The 22366-nt window shown below is 30.7% G+C and overlaps 1 protein-coding gene across 2 annotated transcripts in view; it reads right to left on the bottom strand.

Moving 5' to 3' along the window:
- Positions 1 to 389: 389 nt before the first annotated feature.
- Positions 390 to 22366, bottom strand: part of LOC107451212 (uncharacterized) — an 81824-nt gene continuing 59847 nt past the window's right edge. The window contains exons 1-5 of one of the 2 annotated variants that reach the window (XM_016067237.4): positions 15150 to 15428; positions 7305 to 7622; positions 5733 to 5880; positions 5503 to 5625; positions 390 to 631 (exon numbers count right to left, since the gene is read on the bottom strand). In XM_016067237.4, the coding sequence (XP_015922723.2) occupies positions 464 to 631; positions 5503 to 5625; positions 5733 to 5880; positions 7305 to 7621 (756 nt within the window). In that variant the 5' untranslated portion in view covers position 7622; positions 15150 to 15428 and the 3' untranslated portion in view covers positions 390 to 463. Of the gene's footprint in view, positions 632 to 5502; positions 5626 to 5732; positions 5881 to 7304; positions 7623 to 15149; positions 15429 to 22366 lie in introns of those variants that run through there. The other variant, XM_016067236.5, reaches the window with a different exon arrangement.

Here is a 22366-nt window from a genome sequence, read left to right as displayed (position 1 = left end):
ATTTATCTTAGTCCTAGTGGTACCGTATCCTTTTAATCGTGAATTTAAGTTCAGTTTGTGTTGAGTTTTTACGGTCAGCAGGCAGTAAGATTGCTGTATATACATTTCAAGCATTTTGCTTGAGTAACTAAAAATAAATGGAAATAATAAAAGCAACTTGCTCTAAACTATGTTTGCTTCAAAAGTTTTAGTTGAAGATGAGTAAAAAATTTATCAGTATGAGGAAACTCCTTGAATAATCATTTTTCAGCAGTTGTGATTTTATTTTGCAGAATTTTAATTTTTAGAGTTGTAGTTTAAGCAGAAGAGAGTAAAAAATTCAGCGTCAAACACATTTAACAAAGAAAACTTTTTTTCAAAACCTGGATCTGGTTTAAAACTTAAAGTAATTTTCAAATGAAATGTTTTATTCAATTGAAAGCATCGCAATTTTATTTTAATTCTAAATATTATTCAGTCCATTTTATCGATAGCAAGAAAATATGGGAAGTTTGTCATCACCTGGGGTTGAATGGGATATTTCGGATTCATATATGATTGACTCTTCCTTAGGGCTCAATCTGAACGTTTTCGTGGTAGTAGTTTCACATCCACATTTGTGATGGCGTCCAACTTTGCGCTTCGTGATCACCTGAAATAGTTAGAGAAAAGAAAAAAAAACATTTGTAAGTTTTTTTCCCGGAGGACGTGAAAACTAATTCAATTTCTGAGTTTTAATATATTTTTTTTTAATCCTGTTCAATGTGTTGTTAAATGAATCACGAATGTCTGGAATTATCAGAATAATCACCATTAGCTTGGTTTACATTAGGGGTGCACAACCTTTTTGAGTGAAGGGCCACTTGCACAGCAGGTTGGCTAACGAAGGGCCGCACATGTATTTAGACATGTTAATGACAAATGTAATAATGTTTATTTAAACATTAGCGTTCCATTTTTTTTATTAATAAACTTAGTAATATCAATAACTTAGTAGTGCTCCATTATTAGAATTCATTCAAAAATAAAAAAACCTATACTTTTTTTCTTTTTACAAAAAAAATTTGCTATTTTTTTCATATGAACAATAGATTTATCAAAATAAATAAACATTGAAGAAAAGAAATATTTTTTTTTATCATATCATGCAATATGAAAACTCATTTTAGAATTAAATTCTAATAAATTAAAAAAAAAACTGCAATGCCCACAGAATGAAAGTAGGATAAAGTTTAGTCGTAATTAAGTAATATAAATTCAAATTAAATATTTTAATTGAAGAAAATTTATAGGTTTTAAACGAAAGCCTAAAATAAAAACAAAACTGTGATAGTTCAAAATAAAATTCAATGCTTATTTTGTAATGTACTTTATTATTTTATTTTATTAATTATTAGATTTTTTATATCGTAAACATTTTCCTTTTTTTTATCGAAAAAGATCACTTAAGCAACAAAAAATTGAAATCTAAACTACTAACAGTGAGCAGTTTAAAAATTCACGTTTTCCGCCATTTTATGAATTTCTCAAGTTGCAATAACATTGCATTTAAATTAGGGAGGGATGTAACGAGTATTTGGCCCTTCTGTGAAAAATTCAGTTGGTTGAATGATCAGTCAAATATTTGGCAAAATATTTTTTAGAAATGCATTTTTCTAAGTTTTTTTTATTTTTGAATTTTTATAGATATTACTTTTTTTTTTCAAATTATAATCAGACAAGTCAATTTTGTCATTTTTTCGATACTTTGAGAATTGAGAAGGATCCATTTTTTGCAGTTTTTATTATAACCCAGCATTTTAACAGAACGTCTCATACTATTAATTTATTATCACTCTTTCCCTGTACTGTAATATAAATAACCAGTAACATAGAAAAGTGTGATTTTCGGCATTAAAGTTTTGTTTCAGGAACTAAGAAAAATTTGTTTTTTCTTTTTTTAGGCATTTTTATTATGACTCAGCATTTTTTTAAAAATAAAGTTACAAATAAAAAAATTTTTTATAGCAATTTTTTTTCTTCTAAAATTATGGCAATGAGAAAAATTTAAATTGAGATTTTCGGCATAAGATTTTCACTTAAAAAATTAAGAACATTTTTTCTATCTTTTTATTTTCTTTAAATAAAAAAACAACTTTTTTTTGACGTTTTCATTATAGCGCAGTAATTTTTAATAGCATTTCTGTTGACTTAATTCTTTTTTCTTGGCTTTTTCTGGTAATTGAAAAATTGAGATGTTAAGCTTTAAAAAAAAATTTCAAAAATTAAGATTGATTTTTATGTTCTTTGTTTCGCTTTTCGACATTTTCAAAAACGTTCTTGATTGGCCTTATTTTTTAGAGTTAATTAACGTTTTTCTAGGAAATATTATTCTGAGCATTGAAATTTTAGTTTCAGTGTTGCTATACTGCTAAAAGATTTTGCTATTTGGCCCCAAGTGAACGGTGTTCAATAGATTTTTTCTTCTTCTTTTTGCCGAATATTTGGTTTTTGATCAAACACAATTCATTACCACATTCGACCAAATCGTATTCGTTGCGGAAATAAAAAAGAAGGAAAAATAACTAGGATTTACGATAAAACTGTACGGTAATACCGTATCAAAAAGTGATTATTTAATTGCGTGATTAACAATCACGTGTCGTAATAACATCATAGTTAAATAACGGGATCGTCAAAATCACGAGGAAAAGTATAGAAATAATTAGGAAAAAATATATTTATGCTGAACTCAGCACAAATAAAGCACGTCAAATGCATGATTTAAAATTTGCATGTCGTAGCAGAATAATTGGAATTTTTTATGATACGTAGGAACGCATAGCAATAACTGCCGAGAAAAAGTTTTGAAGAAAAAGAAAGAATTGCAAAAAAAAGATAGAAAATCACTTAGATTTAAGATGAAATCGTCACAAATAAAGTACCCAAAAAGTGATTATTTAAATTTGCGATCTGAAACTCGCGTCGTTATAAAAATTCGAAATTTTCAAAATCACGTAGAAAAAGCGGAAATAACTGTTTAAAAAAAATCATTTATATTTACAAAAAATTCCGCTTCAAGAAAGCGCGTTAAACGTACATTTACTAAAGAATCTGTTAAAATTGATTGTGTCAAAACGTGATGACTTTAAAGTGCGATTAAAAATTGCCATTTTTTAAAAAAATTCTTATTGTGTTTAGAAACTCTCGCGGGCCGCACTTCAGTAGTCGAAGGGCCGCATTTGGCCCGCGGGCCGCAGGTTGTGCACCCCTAGTTTACATACATATTCCTTTTCACTCCTATGGGAGCATAGGGGTTCTATCATAGCTTTCCCTCTCACTCTATCTGTGACCAGACATTTTGTCTTTCCCATTGTTTTCGATTCGATTACAATCGTCCTGAGCCAAGTATTTTTAGGTCTTCCTCTTTTCCTATTTCCCTGAGGGTTCAAATCAAAAACTTGTTTTACTTTACATTTTTTCAGGTCTACGTAGAACATGACCAATCCAGTTCCATTTACGTTTTTTAATTTCCAGATCAATTGGTTTCTGTTTTTCTTTTCTAAGGATTTCTAAACTAAAAAAGCTAAACTCAGTGGCGCGATAGCTCATAGAGGGCCAAGGCCTACTGTGCCCATCTCAGTTTTCTTGACCTTGGACTCTGGGGTGCAGGAGCAGATGTTCCGGTTAGGCGGTCAGCTGAACGCGAAACCCCCAGTGTTTAGTTCCCAAGCATGCTTGGTACTCATTCATCGACCCACTGAAGGGATGAGAGGCTGAGTCAACCTTGTCCGGCCCGAGGATCGAACCCAGGACGTGTGGCACGGGAGCGCGAAGCTCTACCACTCAGCCACCGGGCATCTTCTAAGGATATCTGCATTGCAAATTTTATGGAACCATTTGGTACTCGAGATTTTTCTTAAACAATTGTTAATGAATAGGAATGAGAAAACTTTTAGTAGGAAAACCCAACTTTAAGTTTTTCTTACTATTTTTATTGCAGTGTCATGTCTCAGATCCATATAGCAGGACAGATTAAACATTAGTATTGGAAATTCTAATTTTTATTAATTTTTTATGTTTTTCTATCCAAAATTGACGAGCGTAACTACTTCTGGCTTTGTTTAATCCATTTAGTAAGTTTTCATCAGTTACTCCTTTGTAAATTAACTTCCAAGATGTTTATTATGTTTATTACTTTATAAATAATGTTATAATGTTTATTACTTTATAAGAATATGCCAAAAATTGTAGATAAAATTTCATTAATAAGTATAATTTCAATTATAAACTTCAAAACACGTTAATTATTTGAATATATTGTTTAATGGCTCTAGGCTGCATCGAAGAAATGGCAACATAATTACAGTAATAGGTACTTGGAGTAAATTATATTACTTTACATTATATGTTTAATGACTTTATCTAAAATATATGTCCTACAGCGATTACTTTCCAAGATTCTTTTGATAAAAATTTTTACTTATTTAATTTTTATATTTAAAAAGAAGAGCACAAATACTTAAAAGATCTGTATTTTTCAAGATGTTTGGTCATTATTTGAGTTTCTTATTTATTTATTTTTTTTTTTTTTTGCCAGAATAGATTAAATCTTCCCACTCGTATTAAAAATGACTACATCTAATCGACTTCTAAAAGCTTTCATAAAATTAAACTATTTAAGACCGAAAAGACTTAGAACATCAACTTAAAACATTGACTCTAGTTCTTTAGAGTACGGGATTAGATATTTTATGGTATCATGTCATGTTTCTGAAGATGTAATAACTAGTTTAAGAATGAGCACTTCGTATGATAAATTTTTTGAATTGTCATACTTATTTTCAAAATTATGAATATTTTGTAGTAAAAATAATATTTTAGAATATCTTTTTTCATAAAAGGTGTAAAATCTATCACGTATTATTTTCCTTCAAAATTGCACGTCACGATGACTTAAACCACACAAAAAATGTTGTGCTTCATATTTCACCAAAATAAATGCTTAGCAATCTTTTAAAAAGTCATAAGAAGCATTGTAAAACTTTCAGGAAATTTGAGAAACTATCCGTATGGAAGGGAAGGGAATAGGAAAAAAAGTTTTATAGGGTTAAAAATTTAACTTTTGAAAAAAATCTAATTTGATCTTTTGATAAAACTATTTTATGGAAAATCACCGATAAATTTTTTTTTATACTTTTAAAATCTATTTTATTGTTGAAAATGTCATTTTTCTTTACTTTTCAGACAAAAATATCTTTTGAAAATTTGACGATTTTTAAGAGGTTAAGAGGCCTTATAATAAAATGATACTTTTCAGTTTGTCGGGAGCAAAAATTCATTTATTTTTATTTTGTTTTATTACATTTTTATGTGTTTAAAAAAAATTAATTTAAAAAAAATTAGGTTATGGTGACTAAATTTTTGGCGACTTTTCGCACTTGAGCTTTCTTACCGAAAAGTACCGAATATTATTATCTACTTTAAATTAAAAAAACTATTAACTCGTTAACTGTTAAATATGTAAGAAAGTCAAGAGTTTACCGGTGCTTTTGGTCGAAGTTTAGACACATAGTCCACTTGTAAAACATCTGGGTACAAATCGTGTTCTCTAATGATGTCCATTAGTTCTTCTTCGTCCTGAGCCAATCGCCACATTAGGAGAAACTAAAGAACGCAAGAAAATGCCAACAATTACAAAAGATGATATCCAATAAATTAGTTTCGTTCATTATAAATTACATAAAAAAAGCAATTATGAATCAATGATTTACTTCAGAAAAGGTCAATCTTCCATCTCTATCTCTATCTGCTCTATCCAGTAAACGCTTACAATAATCCTCTTTAGCCTGTACCCCTAAGAAATTCAACATCGTCCTTAGTTCAAACAGGTCTAAAAATCCATTGCAATCGAAATCAAATCTAAAATTTAAATAGATTTTTTTAATAAAAAAAATCTTAATTTATTAGAAAAAAATAAATTATTGATTTCCGTCCCAAAAAATTTCAAGCTTTTATTTCTTTACAAAACAATTCATATACATTTATTTATTCTCGATATTGGCATCACATTGTTACTTATTTAATAATATATAGACTCGTTTTTTCACTGGCATACCCATTCACAGATTCTTTAATTCTATGATTAACCTAATTCATTGAGTCATTAATTTTCTTCCCGTCTTACATCGTTTTTTTTAATATTTTCTTTCATTATTTCTTACCTATATCAAGAAACAATCGTATCAATGGCTGCCACAGCGACGTGCTATTGAAGACTAATTTATTTTAAATTATAATAATTATTGATAAATATAAAAATTTTCAAAACTTTGATTTCTATTTTATACATATAGAAGATAACACTAAAAAACATTATTTTTTTCTTTTGCTTCAGATTTTTAAGACATTTTAAATACTTTCGCATCGCTGATTTCGAAATCTGAAATCTGTTTTTTTTTCCTCCAATTTATATTGTTGTTCTTTTTTTAATGAAATTCACGTTATATTTTTTGGCGAAATGTACAAAAATAAAAACTGGATATATTACTGGGGGTCGCATATACGTTGAGACAAACTTCTAGGGGATTTTAAAAAAAAAAAAAGTACATAAGTATAATTAAAACTGCATATGAATAGGAACCCATATGCGAAAATGTCTTCATACATCGCTATGGATACTTTCCTATTATCAACTGTCTCTTCGTGTGCTTCTAAACAGGTCATAATAGGGAGGTGTCCCTAGAGCGTACGCTGACAATTCTGGGCATAAATTCCTAAGCAATTTTAATCCTTATGATGTTCCTTAACTCATCTTAAAGTTTGTTGCAACATTAACGTGATCTTCTGTTATATATAACGTATTTAAACTTTTACATTTCGACAAAAAACAGACAGAAAATGTCATTTTAAAAAAATCTGCAGCTTTAGGAGCAAAACTAATTTCAGACTTGAAATCTCCACACTCGAATTAGGCAAGATTAAGTATTTGTAAGAATGTAACAGTGTAATCCAGGCATGACTTTTGAAGCCAGTTCTAGAAGCACCATACAAAAAATAAACACAGAAATCAAAATCGTAATTACATTTTACAATTTTTAAGTGATTATTAAAGTGAACATCAAAAGTGAATTTCACAGGAGCATAAACTTTAAAAATGAAATTTTAAAATATAATAATTGAAAAAAAAAAGTTTAGTCGTTTTTTACTAGTAATTAAATTCGTAAAAGCAATCATATAATCTAATGAGTTTGTTATCCATTTACAATAGTTAAAGAGTTCCTAAAAAAAGACTTTGCTATGTGTCTGATTAAAGCCATTTCAAGCATATGACAAGGCATCCTCACCTTCGAAACCATTTCTCAAATGTCCGATACTTGTTGTCACACTGGCATGTTCTCTCTATTTTACGAGGCGATATTAGAGGAGGGAACATTGAATCCAAATCTCTTTCAGTCGGATGTCTGACAGAACATCCATAGTCATATGCAAAACTATTGACTTTGCAAGGTGAAAGTCTCCGAGTGTGCATATGAAGTTGTGGTTTCGACACAGTAATTTTGCTTTTTATCTCAACCTCATCATAGCACACACAAGTCCTACAATGAGGTCGCCGTGCCCTTTCACAACACAACCTTCCAGAGGCTTCATCAAAAATGTCCATACTAAACAAAAATAATAATAATGCACATTATAAGAATAAGCAAATAAATTTATGCTTTTTGAGATTAACATAGAACAGAATATGATAGCAGAACAGACATTATAAAAATAAGCAAATAAATTTATGCTTTTTGAGATTAACATAGAACAGAATATGATAACAGAACAGACATTATTAAAATAAGCAAATAAATTTATGCTTTTTGAGATTAACATAGAACAGAATATGATGTCAGAAAACATTGAAATATTTTAAGATAAAAACAACAAAGAAATGTTCCATTTTATTAAACACCAACCAACAAAGTTTCAAACGTTTATTAATAAATTTTAAGGGGTGCTCTGAACGAGCAATAGAAATTTTTAGCGTTGAATGACAACTGATTGGCGTCTGTGCATTACGACATTCTGGCGCAATTTATTGCTCATATTTTTGTTTCATCTGATCAGGAAATATGTCTCTTAACGCTGTTTTTCGAAGCTCTCTCACTAAGGAAAATAAAAAAAAAGCCTTTACTCTATTGCCATACACTTGAAGCAATGCGATGATTTTAAACTATTTACATAATCTTGCAGCGAAGAATTATTTGGGTTTTAAAACAGACAAATAACTTGAATATTAAAAAGTTATTAAACTTTTTTTTAAAACAAAATTACCAATTTGGCGACATTTTTCCACTTAGGTGAAAATTATCAAAATCACTGCCTTATTCTCAGTTTTCGCAAATTTTCACGATCCCAAGTAAAGCAGCATTGGAGTAAGTTTTTAACAAACGTTTTTCATTTTCACTAAACTGTGATTTTCTTTCATTGATTCTCGATAGTCACTGTGATTTCATATTGACATTTTGCGCCCTTTTCAAGATAATTAATAGATAGCGCTGGCTTTATATATACTAAACTTGACCTAACAGTCATGAGTAACAGTTGCAAACTCACAACAGTTATAAAAATAGCATATTATTCGCAAGAAAGCATAATTTCATATTACGACGGAGCCTTCGAAAAACAACCTTAAAGAAAATAAATACGAATGCGGGTTGTAGTAAAAATAGGGAAGCCAAATTAAATGCAACCTACTGCATTCCTTTGGTAACAATCGGCAAGAGGGAGAATAAAAAATGGTGTCAAAAATGTGTGTATAACGAATGTAACACGGTTGTTATAACGAATGTAACACGGCTACACCATATCACCAAGAAAAAAAGCAGTAATGGGACTAAATTTTGTGTTATCTTCGACGAGGTCCATATCAAGGAGGAGATTAAAATAGCTGACTGTACAATGATGGGTTTTATCATAGAAAGTTTCATTTAATTTATTTATATAAACATTAATGCTGTCAATTTTTAAGTCTTGTCTTATACTGTTGAAGCTGATACATTTGGGAACACCAACCATTCTTCTAATGTTTCTGCCTTCCACACATCAAAGTTTATATTTAAGATTATTATTTTAAAGTAGTAATAGTAGGGCCGGCATGCGTCAGAATGGGCCTGATAGCCATCAAATAAATAGTACGTTCACACTTTAAATCAAATGAGGAGTTAGATTTCAGTTTTGAATTTAGGACCCATTGGGCTCCATTGGCTTTTTTGATTATGATTGGCTTTTTTGATGTTTACTCCAATTTAAATTTGAGATGATTGTGATTCCAAGATATTTAGCACTTAATTCCAGTTATATGCATTGCTGGGAGTAATGTACTCCTAGAAAACGCATATGTTATAATCATTTAAAGAAAGTGGATGTCGCGGTTAATTTACTTCTCTTAAAAAGGGATGGAAATAAAACAACTTTACTACCAGCGACATCCCTTTACCGGGTAAGCAGCAGTTTTGTTTTTACCTGGATCTAACAAAATTTAAAAAATAATAGGAGCTCTAATCAAACATTTTTTGATGCATAAGACTTGGCATGGTTCGGTAGCCTAATAGACGAATACTTAGTCTTCTAGGTTTAAACTCATTCTTGGTAAATTAAAGAAAGACAAATGAAATGTGACTATTGAAATATGTGTGTTCCGTCATGATATAATAACTCTTACCGTTAGAAACGTTGAATATAAATAGTCTAAATTTACAAATAGAGCAAAAATTAAGAGATACTTTTTCACCTTAAAAACCACGTTTTTTTAATTTGCTTCTGCACATTTTAATATTTTGTCTAAAATTACATACGATAGTGTATGTGTACCACATCTTTGTCAATCAGCCAAAATTTACTGATAATTTTTGAGTGATAAATAACAGAAATATTCCACGCTAGCCCCTTTTTACTTCTATTATATTAATATAGATATATAGATTAATATAGATAGTGCCTAATATAGATACTCTGCTAATAGGCGGTAAGACCGCCCGAAGTGGATAAATACTTAAATATTGTCATGCTTTCGTAACAAAATATTACAGAATTAAAGTAAAAGGCAATATTTTGAAGAACAAAAATGAGTTGTGGTCTAATATTCAACTCCATTTCTAATGATAATCAATTATTTTCAATAGTTCTTCACTACAATATTGGTGTTTTATTACAGTGGTATCATTTCTGGCGAAACAAAATAGATTACAAATTGAAAATTCCATATAGTCCGTAAATTTCAGTAAGACATAGATAAATATGAACTCTAAAGAAACCTTACCTAATTAGAGAAATTTTGTTTTTGCTAAAAATTATATTATTTGCTAAATGGAAACAAAAATTATTCTGCCTCGCTTAAATCAAAACACTACTATTTACTTCTGTCTTTCTTCCTGACTTAATGTGGATCATGAAAAGAAATCGTTTTAATGTAAAGATTTAATAATGTGCTTAATTCTTTTGCCAACCGTTTTAATTTTATTTATTAAATAAGACATGGCTAGATTTCATTGTAACCGTTTGAAAAGCATATTATTCATCTTCCGAAAGGCACAAAGAAGCTTGGAAATGAAGTTTATACCTTTAAATTGTCCTACGAATCTATTCTAAGTGTGAAATTCGTAGCCGTAACTTAGTAAAAAAGAAATTAAAATTTCCAGTTTTTGAAATTAAAAGTCCTGTGCCTGTCTTGACAAAATCTCTCATAAAATTTCTGCCCAACCTATAGCTCACTTTGTTTCAGATTTTCGTTGCTCACGCGAGAAATGAATTTTCATTTTGAAATTTATAAGCATGTACGTTTAAGCGTTCATGCTTACAAGAACCCATTCGCTTGATATTTCAGTTCTTTTTTTTTAACTACGTGGGGAAAAAATTCATTGGTTTGCTGACAGCATGAACAACATACTTAAGGACAATCCACGCTGATGTCATCACGACGCGTTTTTTCTAAGTTTCTCCTGGCACAACTGCCTACAACACCATCTAGTAACACTTAATGGAAACGGTTATTTGCAGTGGACATGAATAGTCGACACTCTACGGTATATTATGTAGTATCTGTCATATTTTTTATTAACTTCTGTGATATTCGCGATCGCAACGTTTGAATACGCCCTTTAGGGTGGGTGGATATTTTCAGGGTACTATTTATTAAGTTTTAATTTAGTTCTATCAGAATCATTAGTAGAGTAGGACGCTTTTTTTCGGCAGCAAATAAGAAGCAAAATTTCCTAAACGGAAAGGTAGAAGAATTTGAAAAAATGACCCAAGGAAAATCATTCTGAAACAGAACGCGTCCAACATTTGAAGAAAAATTCCTCAATTTTTTTCCTTTCTGTTAACAACAAACTTGCAAGCAATAACTTCCGATTTCGTGATCGCATACTGTTTCAAATGTGTTTATTGAAGTAAAATACATTTTTTTATCTTCACTTCATTATAAATTAAAGTGAATTTATTTAAGTCCACAATGAATTCCAATGAATAAATGTGATTTCAGAACGTGCAGTTCTAAGAATATTCTTCCTTATAGAATAGTATATTTTTCTGTATCTATATAATTCAGAAAACAACAATAAAGAATCATCCGAATTTCTTGAAATGGTATTATTTGTGTTGATTATTAATAAAATTTTACAGTTTTCTTGGAAGATGTTTTTTACTTTTGAATGATTAATTTCAACCAGAATTCAGCTTTTCTGTTTTTGAGTTACATATTGAAATTCATATCGAGATCTTACAATTATAAAATTTTAAAGGGATAATCTATGTGTATATTATTTGAGAATAAAATTTTCAAACAGAGAGCATTACATTTCGGAATTCTAAGGATTTATGAAGCAGGTTAGTGTTGTAATTTTTATAATAAAAAATTTACTTGTAAATATTTTTTTCTAATTTTATAATAGTTCTCTACAGAATGACTTTCTCGTCTGATTAAGAACTTTAAGACTTTAAAAAAATACTAACATCATGATATTTTTTTATTTCAATATATTTTTAGAATCCTTTTTTTTTATTTTTTTTAATCATTAGCATTTTTCATTTTATGTTTCTTAATTTATAATAATGATTTTTTATTGAAATTTTTTAATAAAAATTGTTGTCAAAAACTTTTTTTGCAAAATTAAATTATATAGCATTATATATTTCTGTAAACTTTTTGCATATTTCAATGTTTTTATTTTATTTTATAACCGTCGTTGAAAAGCCGACCCAATTTTCGATTTAATCCTTGAAGTAATGTGATTCAGAAAAGTATGGAATATAAAGTTTAAATAAACCTTTCATATTAGATCATTAAATTTAATAGGATGGTTTTGCAGGCATTAAGTTTTAACTAATACGAAGATACATTTTTTTTTTCTATTTATTTACAAATATTTGTATTTTAGATGTTCCTTCTCCAAAAAAAATATTCGCTATATTTTGTATTCGCTTGCATAAGAAAGAATATCAAAAAATTTTCTTTTTTAAATTTAATAAGCCACAAAAAAGAGAGAACGATACTATGCTACACTGAAGAAATCTGCAAAGTAACTGATGATCGCGTTGCAAAGTAAATTGCAACGCCCCCTATATGTCGTCTCAAATAACAACGCCCCCTATATGTCGTTGCGCTCGCAAATTATATTTGTCGCATGAATGAATAATAGTTCTTTGTGATTTAAACTTTTGAAGTTGACTTTTAAGCTTTATTTCAATCAAATTTTTTGAACCAAAATTGCATTGCGGGAATTTATGTTAGTTTTTTTAAATGTTTTCATATTACGTATTTATTTGGAACCATAATTTTTTCTAATCAACTCCTAAACTTTCATCTTACATTTCAGTTCTACAGTATGCATAAAGCCTTTTCTTCATATTTTTATTTACTACCGTTCATTTCTATTCTTTTATATAATAAATTCTACAACGAAGAAAAAAGAAAAAAATCTACATTATTAACGCTTTTCCGTATTTATTCTTCCATTGGTTTAACAAAAATAAATTATGCATTTCACCTATGTTAATACATGTTAAAATTAACACTGAAATAAATATAAGAACAAGGAAATTGACGAGAAATTAAAATATTTAAAATAAATCGCAATTTACTTTGCAAAATGTATTTTCGTCTTCATTTACAAACGACATCCTTAACGAATTAAACATCTAAGCATTCGCGATCGCAACGCTCGAGTACGCCCTCTAGCGGGAGCCTGCAAATATCAAATCAGCGGAAGCATCATTCAACCAATAATTGCAAGCATGCCTGAGCGAAATCTATCTGAGCATAATAACGTTCCTCTAAGACTCGAAAGAAGGTGATTTGTCTCGGCATTCGGATAAGGATGTGCTCTTATTGCTTTGTTTAACAGGATTTCATAATCTCCGCACAAACGTACTTCACCCGACGGTTTAATCACTGGAACAACCGTTGACCATTTTGGATTAGAAATTCCTTCCATAACCCCTGCACTTTGAAGTTTCACTTCAAATTTCAATGTTGGACCTCACTGACAAAGGCACGCATCTTGCAATATCCGAATTTATAGGAAGTTATCCTGGATTCCCCGTAGACGAACCCAATTTACCATCAAAAATATCACACTTTTTAACAACTTTTTCAACAATTCCCATTTTAATTTCATTTACCCTGGTTATTAAAATTCTCGAACGTTCAAACTACGAATATCTCAAAATATTCGCGAATTTTTTTAAATTAACAATTTTAGCTTCGATTTCAGGAAGTTAACCAAAACTTCAACTTTACGCAAGCCGGCTAGTGAAATCCCTTTTTTAGAAAAGTCACGCAATTAAATGGAAGTTTCTCCGTTCACGGGTTTCTTAGAATGGAGAAATTTTTTCAAAGTTTGCGAAGAAATAATCGAATAATAAGAGCCCGAATCAATTTCCATTTCTAATTTTTTCTTATCATACTCAATGATTAAGTTTTTCTTAAACGCAGATTGAAAACTTAGAACATTCAAATATCCGGGTTGAGCATAAATTTTATTTACACGCTGTTTTTACAATTTAGTTGGGTTTTTTTTCTGGCAAACTTTTGCAATGTTTTTCTTACGATCACACAAGTGGCATATTACATATTTGAATTTATACGTTTGATCCGTGATGGGTCAGGGGATAGAGCGCTCACCTTCCAATGTGGTAAACCGGGTTCGAATCCCAGCGACGGCTGCTCGATACGAATTCCGCATCCGACTTGCAACCACCATAGTGCTGACGTGAAATATCCTTAGTAGTGGATGGATCATGGGTTAGAGTCCCCTTGCCGTCAGGCTAACCGTGGGTGGCTCTCGTGGTCTTCCTTTCCATGTAACGCAAATGCTGGTCAGTTCCATCAAAAAGTCCCCCACGAAAACAAATTTCTCCCTCAATACTTGATCCAGGATTTTTCTTGTCTTCTGTATTAGTTTCAAAATTACAAGGCTACTGAGTTGAGCATTAGTAGGCGTAAATTCAAAAATTGGGTCGGCGGTTCAACGACGGTTGTAAATTAAAATAAAATTTACACGTCTGAACGCTCATGTTTACTACCGCAGCTGTAACACATTTTAGAATTATGAGTTTCGGATTTACTACTACCTGAAAAATTAGAATTTTATTCACGTAATCAAGCAGTATTTCTCTCCGACCACGTACCAAATCAATGAAATCCGAATTTTTAGAATTTGAATAATTTTTGAATGACTATGCTTTGATTGTGGATCCGCAACTTCAGATGTTACGGCGACCGAAATTATATTTTCAAGTGTAAATCTAACAATCTTCTTTGAATCTCTTCATCGCGAATACCGCAGACTATTTGATTTCGTAAGCATTCACAGATTCTAATATTGACTGAACTCTTTTATGGAATTTAAATCGCTAAAACAACTCCGCAGATTTAAGACAATGTTCTTTCAAAAGCTAAATCCAATCCTCAAATTCTCAGCCACAAGCAACCAAAAGAGTTGCACGCTTTAGATTTTCATCTGAAATAGAATTCACTTCTAAAAGATAAGTAATTTGATCAGTGTATAATTCGAACGAATTTGGATTTGAAGTATCAAATTCCTGAATCAAACCTACCGTCGCCATCTGAATGCTGCTAAATTGAACTAAATCGGATAAAAATATCGCAAATAGCAAAGTTCATTTAAACATTTGAAAACACCTACCGGAAAACATTAAGTAAATAGCTGTACTGGGATCACGTCGAAATTATTCATGACCAGTCTTTGAGAAATTGCATTTTCATTAAAGTCCAGTTGTAGCTCAACTTCCTCAAGGGGTGAAAAATTCCTATCCTCTTCGCCACGTATTATCGCGTGTACATCTTGAGCAGGTATACTCAAGGAATAATCATGATGACTTAAGTTATTATTAATAATCCAACGATTGAAACATAAGTAGAATAAAATAGCATGCTGGCAAAATTTAAACAAAGGAATGGCGGCAAACATGTAAATTCCTTTTTTACTCTCGCTGGATCGAGACGGCAACGCCACTTTTCCGCAACTAAAGACTGTCGTCATGGATACGTAAGTGATGACGGAACGTCGGCTGACATCACAGCATCCTAACCCAGTTTACTTTCTGTATTCGTGATCGCAACGCTCGAATATGCAAGACAAGTCGATAGTGTTGACACTCCCCCTTTCCCTCTCCACCTCTTCTCAGTTGCATAGCTGCTAACTCTTCCGGTTTTCCCGGAAGATTTTAATTTCGTATTTAAAGTGGTACCGAAACTCATGTCATGCCATTAGACTTTTTGAATTATAATAATAACTATAAATGAGTTTGACCACCACTACATATAAATAATTACAACGAATATATAAAAGCATACTAATTTTTATGATAGCAGATTTTAACCGAATCAAAATATAAATATATTTTTGAGTAAGAATGTTTTTCGGTGATTGTTTTACTACCACTTGAAAAATCCATTCTCAGAATGAGTTAAAGTTGGCACGTATGCAGTTGTATAGGAATGTATTACTGCATTTTCCATCTTTTTTAACATTTTTCGTATTTACTTGTCAAAAAATATTTTTAAAAGTTTCCACGACGTTTCTTTTAGAACTCTCTTCGATGTATCTAGTTTTCAGTTCCATATAGTTTCCTAACTTAAAAGTTTTCAATCTATTTAAAATAAAGACAGAAACTAATGTGCTTTCTTCTCCTATGGCTCTCCACACGTTAATAGTGAGAGCGTGCGAAGTGTTGTCATAGGTATAGATGAAAGAGCAGATAGCCCATCGAGCCAGGTACTCCGTATTCTACGTTTAAATCAGTACCACTTCAAGGCGTGGTAGAAAGATAGCGATACGTTAAGGTCGATTTTATGTTTTTTGTCTGAAGTAATATTTTCAAAGCGTGTGTATATGAATGTAATAAACTTATAAATTCTTTCTAACAAAACATTCGGACAAAAAATAAACTGACAATATCTCCTTTTTTTTTCTTTTTTTTTCAAATTCGTCGGAAGCTCGGAGTAAAAAGTAGGCGTTACTTATATTTACCCAATTTAAGCTGATGGCGTGCTTTAAAGAGAAATAGGAACTGGGGCCAATTTTCATTTACTTAACATACATGGGAATGGGATTCAATTATAGCACACAATATAATCATCATAAAATATAATAAGCACAAATAGGTAACAAGTTAAAGGACACAGAATTAATGTAACCGTTAAAAATAAATAAAACTCAGATAACCAGTGAAAGTATGTGGAATTAAAGATTAGTTTTTAAATAAAAAGTGAAGTATTAAATAAGCACGAATAAGCTTTTGTTAAGTAAAAACCTAACAAAATGAGTAAAACCAAACAATATTTTTCTAATTAACTGAGTAAATTATTTGTTTCTCCAATGTCAACTTGCTCAACTATACAGTAGACAATTTTTTTTAACATTCTTCTGTTGATATGTAACGTGAATGGGAAATAAAAGGAAATTCCTCGAGATAAAGAAGAAAAATTAGTCTCAATTCCTGTACATTCGTTACCTTTATTATTCTGTTTAATTGGATAATCAATTAAAAGTAACGCCTACTTTTCATATTTTTCAATGCAAGCTGTCATATATGAAATAATAAATTTAGATAAACATGACAATGTTTGACAGTGTATGTTCATATCACTTAATAATTTTTTATTAAAAACAAAAATATAAAAAAAATGCTAAATTTTTAAAAAAATTTAATAATAAATAAAATAAAATAAAATTTCTTCATAAATATTTTTTATTTAATATTAATTTTAAATGTATATTACAGATTTATACGAATAAAAAGTTGTTTTTTTTTTCAAGGAAAAATGTGTATAAAAAACGGTATAATTATTTACAGTCATCAATTATTGTTCAGTAATCAAATGTATTATCTTTCATATTTTTTTCATTAAAAGGGAAAGGTAATTAAGCTTTGAAATATTTATTTAACGTAAATTTTTCTTAATCAAAACTTTGAATCACATATTATTACAGTTATGTTTTGAAACCTTTTCAACAAAAATGAAAAAAAAAAATTTTTTTAAATCCAAATCTTCAAAAGTAACATTTTAAAAATGTTGGATTCTATTTATGAGCAATACCTCAAATGCCTTCATCTATTGACCAATGTCCTAACTTCAAATTACTTTATAACAATAAATTACATTAAACTGTAATTACCCTAAAACTATATAACTAATAATCACATGTTTTGCTTAAATAGCGCGATACTAACACAAACAAGCTTTACTGAACAAACTCACAAGATACTTTACCATATTTACAGGTTGTTCCAGTTAAAAGTTTCAGAGATTTTTAGACAGTTTAAGGTGCATCTTGACGACTCGAAACCACATAGCAACGTAAAGTTGGAAGAGCAATGCTTCGAAGTGCAACAAACAAATCCCGATTTTTACCATGGTTCCTGGTTAAATCCTGGTTTTTACCCCGGCCTGGTAAACACTGGGTTTTCGCTGATAAGAACTCAAGGCTGCTAGTCCCAAATGGGTTTGCTAAGTGATGAACAACTTTTTTTTTTCATTTAAATATCAATATTGCTTCATTAAAACGCTGATTTCGAGAGATTATTATCAGAATGAATTTAAATAAATAAAAAAAATTGGGAAACAAAATATACAGGGTGTTTATAAAGTCCCGGACCCATTTTGATGTTTAATAACTCATAAAATAATAAAGATAGATTAAAATTAATAACATAAATGGTTAAATAGACTCAAAAAATTTCATGACCCTTGTCAATGAACTTCCACGTGTACACCCTTCGTCGCATGGAAAATATCAAGTCGATAGTCAATTTCACGCCAGGTAGCGGCAACCATGTCAGCATCCACAGAGGCTATTGCGGTTGTAATTCTAGCCTTTAGGTCATCATTGTTCGACACGATCTTCCTATAAACATTGTCCTTTATAAATCCCCAAAGAAAAAAGTCCAGCCGCGTTTATCAGGTGATCTGGGTGGCCAAGGAATTGGACTTCCTCGCCCAATCCATCTTCCTGTCTCATCAGTCGTTTACTTAGACATGTTGGAAAACTTCGTATTTCCACAACTAGAAGGGCTTCAGTCACATGTCTTTTTGCAACAAGATGGTGCACCACCTCATTGTGGTATCATCGTTCGTAGTTCTTTGAGTGACAAATGCTACCGTATGTCCATCTTTAATAAAGCCACCTTAATTTCGTGCCGTACCTAGACAGAAATAAAAATCGTATATATGAAAAAGTAGGTAAGGAAACGTAATATCCCAGTGAAATTAAGCAACTTCTGTCCAATAGTCGATTCATCCGCTATATATATAAAAGATAACTCCTAGTATGTGTTGGCTATTGGGCACCTAGGCCGCGAAGTGGACATATCCCGTCTATCTGTACCTTTTAAAATATGAAGTGACACGATGCGGCGGTTAGCTGACTTTTTGGTTCTCTGATTTAACATTTCAAGGTTCTTGCTCAAAATTTTCAATTGTTGATTATAGATGAGGGTAAAGTATCAACGTAAGGAAACGCTATGATTGCTGTTTAATCTACTTGATGTAGAGCAGTCTCAGTTGATGAAGTTACGTTTGCGAAATTGAAATTTTAAAGTTGAGATTTGTGGTTGAGATTAAAACTGGAGTTAGATGCTGAAGTTGTGAGGTACACAATATTTAAGTCTGTTAGATTTCAGCTTTAAGAAAAATTTAAATGGAAAGAATTTTAAAAAAAAAAAATTATATTACTGGAATATTGCTGATAAAATCTACCACTTTATTTAAAAATAATAAATTATTATCATTTTCAACTACTCGATTCAATTCGACTGAGTAAACGGAACGAACTAGTGTTAAACCAGCTCGGCTCCGTGTCGTTTATGCGATGCAAGAGGGCGGAGTATATGAGTGAATATAGAACGGAAACTCGAATCCGATGTAAACGTACAGTGATTGAGACGCTAATTAGAGGCGAGCAAAATTGCGACTTCTCTGTTATTTCTACTAATGTGATTCAAAAGTAACAGTGACAAATGGTAGCGACAGTGATTATTTCTACATAAAATTTATCGATATTTTCTATCAATCAATTCGATTAATCGTTATAATTTATTAAATTTTCTATAAATTAATCGATTATATTATTTCAATGTTTCATGTAATCGGTTAAAATAATTAAATTGTTATACCAATTAGATCTGTTTTTGTTAAGTGTCGAGATACTTGTTGTCGACAATGTCAACCTGCATCTATGAAAAGGGAGTGGCAGAAGTCGAATTCTTGGCCATAGATGGCTCCACTGGATAGCACGAGCAATCGCACCACCAGCCTTAATAACTCACGACAACAACAAGCTAAACTTTGTTTCACTATAAGCCGAGTCTATTAGTCAATCAGAACTGCAAGCTTCACAACAAGCATATACCACCACGTTTAAAATTAGTTCTTAGACTCAATTTAGAAGGTTATTTTGAGATATTGCCATAATACATTATAGAATAAAAAACAGACCAGCCATTCAAAAAAATTAAGTGATCCAATTCTTTTATTCATTTATTTTTGCTGACTCTACACGCATATATAACGTGGTTGAAAAAAATAGTTCAAAATTTTATTCATAGATGGCATACTCAATTTCATCCATACATGCTGAAAATGTTTGTAAATTATGGATGCATGCAATCCTTTGTATATTATTGACAGTCAAGGTATGTTTATAGAGCACACAGGGGTGAAAATTAATGAAATATTCTATCTTTTTACCTCGTTATAGCACCACGTGAAGGCAAAATTACGAAATATTTTTTCGACTGAAACCTTGGCCGCACTTTCTAAACAATATACATTTGAAATTTTATTTCAATCAGTTTACTTGAACACTAACTGATCAAATGGTTCTAACACACCTGGGCCGAATATGGTTGAATACCGTCAGTTAACTTTTAGTCACCTTGATTTTCTAAATGATATTTTTATATACTTACCACTAAGCTTCAAAAGGAAAAAATTTTATATAATAAAATCGCGCTTATTACTTCGTATTTTCACATATCTTTTCATTTATTAACGTTACTAGGCTTTACAAAAACAACCGACAAACCGAACAACAGTGCAAACCGAACCTCACGTATCCTAACACCAAAATAACGTGGACCAATACTCAAATCACCAATCTTGACTCAATAAGGAATCAAAGGGCATTGTTTTTCCAATATTGGCCCTATGGATGGTGTTTTCTACTCTAGTCTAGGCAGCTCTTGACCGATATACTTCCGGATTTCAGTGTGTTTTGAAGCCATTTGGCTCACAATGTGATCATAGTATTTTTACTCTCTTGAGAAGTACTTATCATACACGTATATTTATTACCTGATTCATTATTTGTGTGTATACGAAGAATCGTCATTTGAAAACCTGTCAATTCTAGACGTAAAATTGTCAAAATCGTTATAAAACACTTCTTACCTTGTTAACATTATACCAACTTCCAAATTTAACCCCTTGAGGACGGGTGATTCAGAAAAGCATTCGTGCAAAATCAGGATGTAATTAAATAAAAAACGGTAACTTAAATGTAGTCGTTGCTAATTTGATAGACTTACTTTGCTTTTACTTTAATTATTGTTAGTTTAATCATATATATAATCAATGTTAGTTCAAAGTATAACTAAATAGTTTTATTTTGAACAAAGTAATGGTGAATTAAATAAATCAAACAATTATAACTCCGCCCACAAATAAACTGCTAAAGAATTACTTTGATTACCAGTTTTATCTTTTTACCCTGGTTGATACGGTTTTATGCTGGCACGTATTTGTGACAGTCAGCGCGAAAGGATTAAAGCTAAATTAATTCTTAAGGGCATTCATGATATGCAGAGAAATTATTATTCCCGTGCCCAATTTAACTGCACTGAGAGGAAAAAATTTGATGCATTTAAACTTGATATTATATAATTTGAGAGTGGGGTTTTCAAATCTGAAATAATTTTGTGAGAAAAGCGACATATTTTTATCAGAATGATTTTTCTTTTTCTGAATGTACAAGCTTATAAAAAGTGGACAGAAAAAATGTACAAGCTTATAAAAATAGATATATATACATTTACACTAGTGAAAATAACGCTTGCAATATTGTTAACGTGAATATTGCTCCTTTGAAAATAACACTTGCGACAAAAAACATATGCACTTAACGTATCGCATCGTAAACTGAAACGTATTATCGCTTATTTCTACCACTACCTACTCAGAGTAGTGGGGTAACTTAGTATTTACTCGAGTGCCATAGGGTAACTAAGTAAATCCAATCATGATACATACCATTATTCTATTTAAAATGTATTGAAAGTATCCGTTTTAAGCTAAAGGTCTGTAACTTTGGATGCTAAAAATTTGTCCAAAGAGTTGTCAGAAAAATAGAGATCTCCAAAAACTGAGTTAAATTTTCCTCTAATTCTCATTTTCTTATATATTGAAGGGCTTCGCCTGATCTAGTCAATTACTAAAGTAAACACAAATCCATATAAAACATATCCCTGTCTCATCCCAGTTCGTACTGTCCCTAAATTAGTTAACAGTCCATTCACTTCGAAGCACGTTTTTATGCTTATATTTATGCATTTTGTGTAAGCTGGTAAATTTTCCCTTAATTTTCTTTTTTACCCTAGTCAAAAGCTTTCCAAATATAAATAAAATTTTATTATAAAGACGTATTAAACTTTGTTCAATTATATTTCAGAGTATAAAAATACATTGAATCGTCCCGCTTTTACAACTGAAATCTGCTTATTACTCTCTTGACATTTAGTAAATATCGATACTTTTCGACGTTTTATATAACACTTTTAGAATAAGAATCCTTAGTAAACGAAGTTTTTCGGGATCTTGAATGATTTAACAATTTGTGTTATT

The sequence above is a fragment of the Parasteatoda tepidariorum genome, chromosome 8 (assembly GCF_982258835.1).
Source record: "Parasteatoda tepidariorum strain Cologne lab strain chromosome 8, Ptep-v5.0, whole genome shotgun sequence".
Lineage (NCBI taxonomy): Eukaryota > Metazoa > Arthropoda > Arachnida > Araneae > Theridiidae > Parasteatoda > Parasteatoda tepidariorum.
Note: the sequence above shows the minus strand (reverse complement) of the source record. Positions and strands in the feature narration are given on the sequence as shown.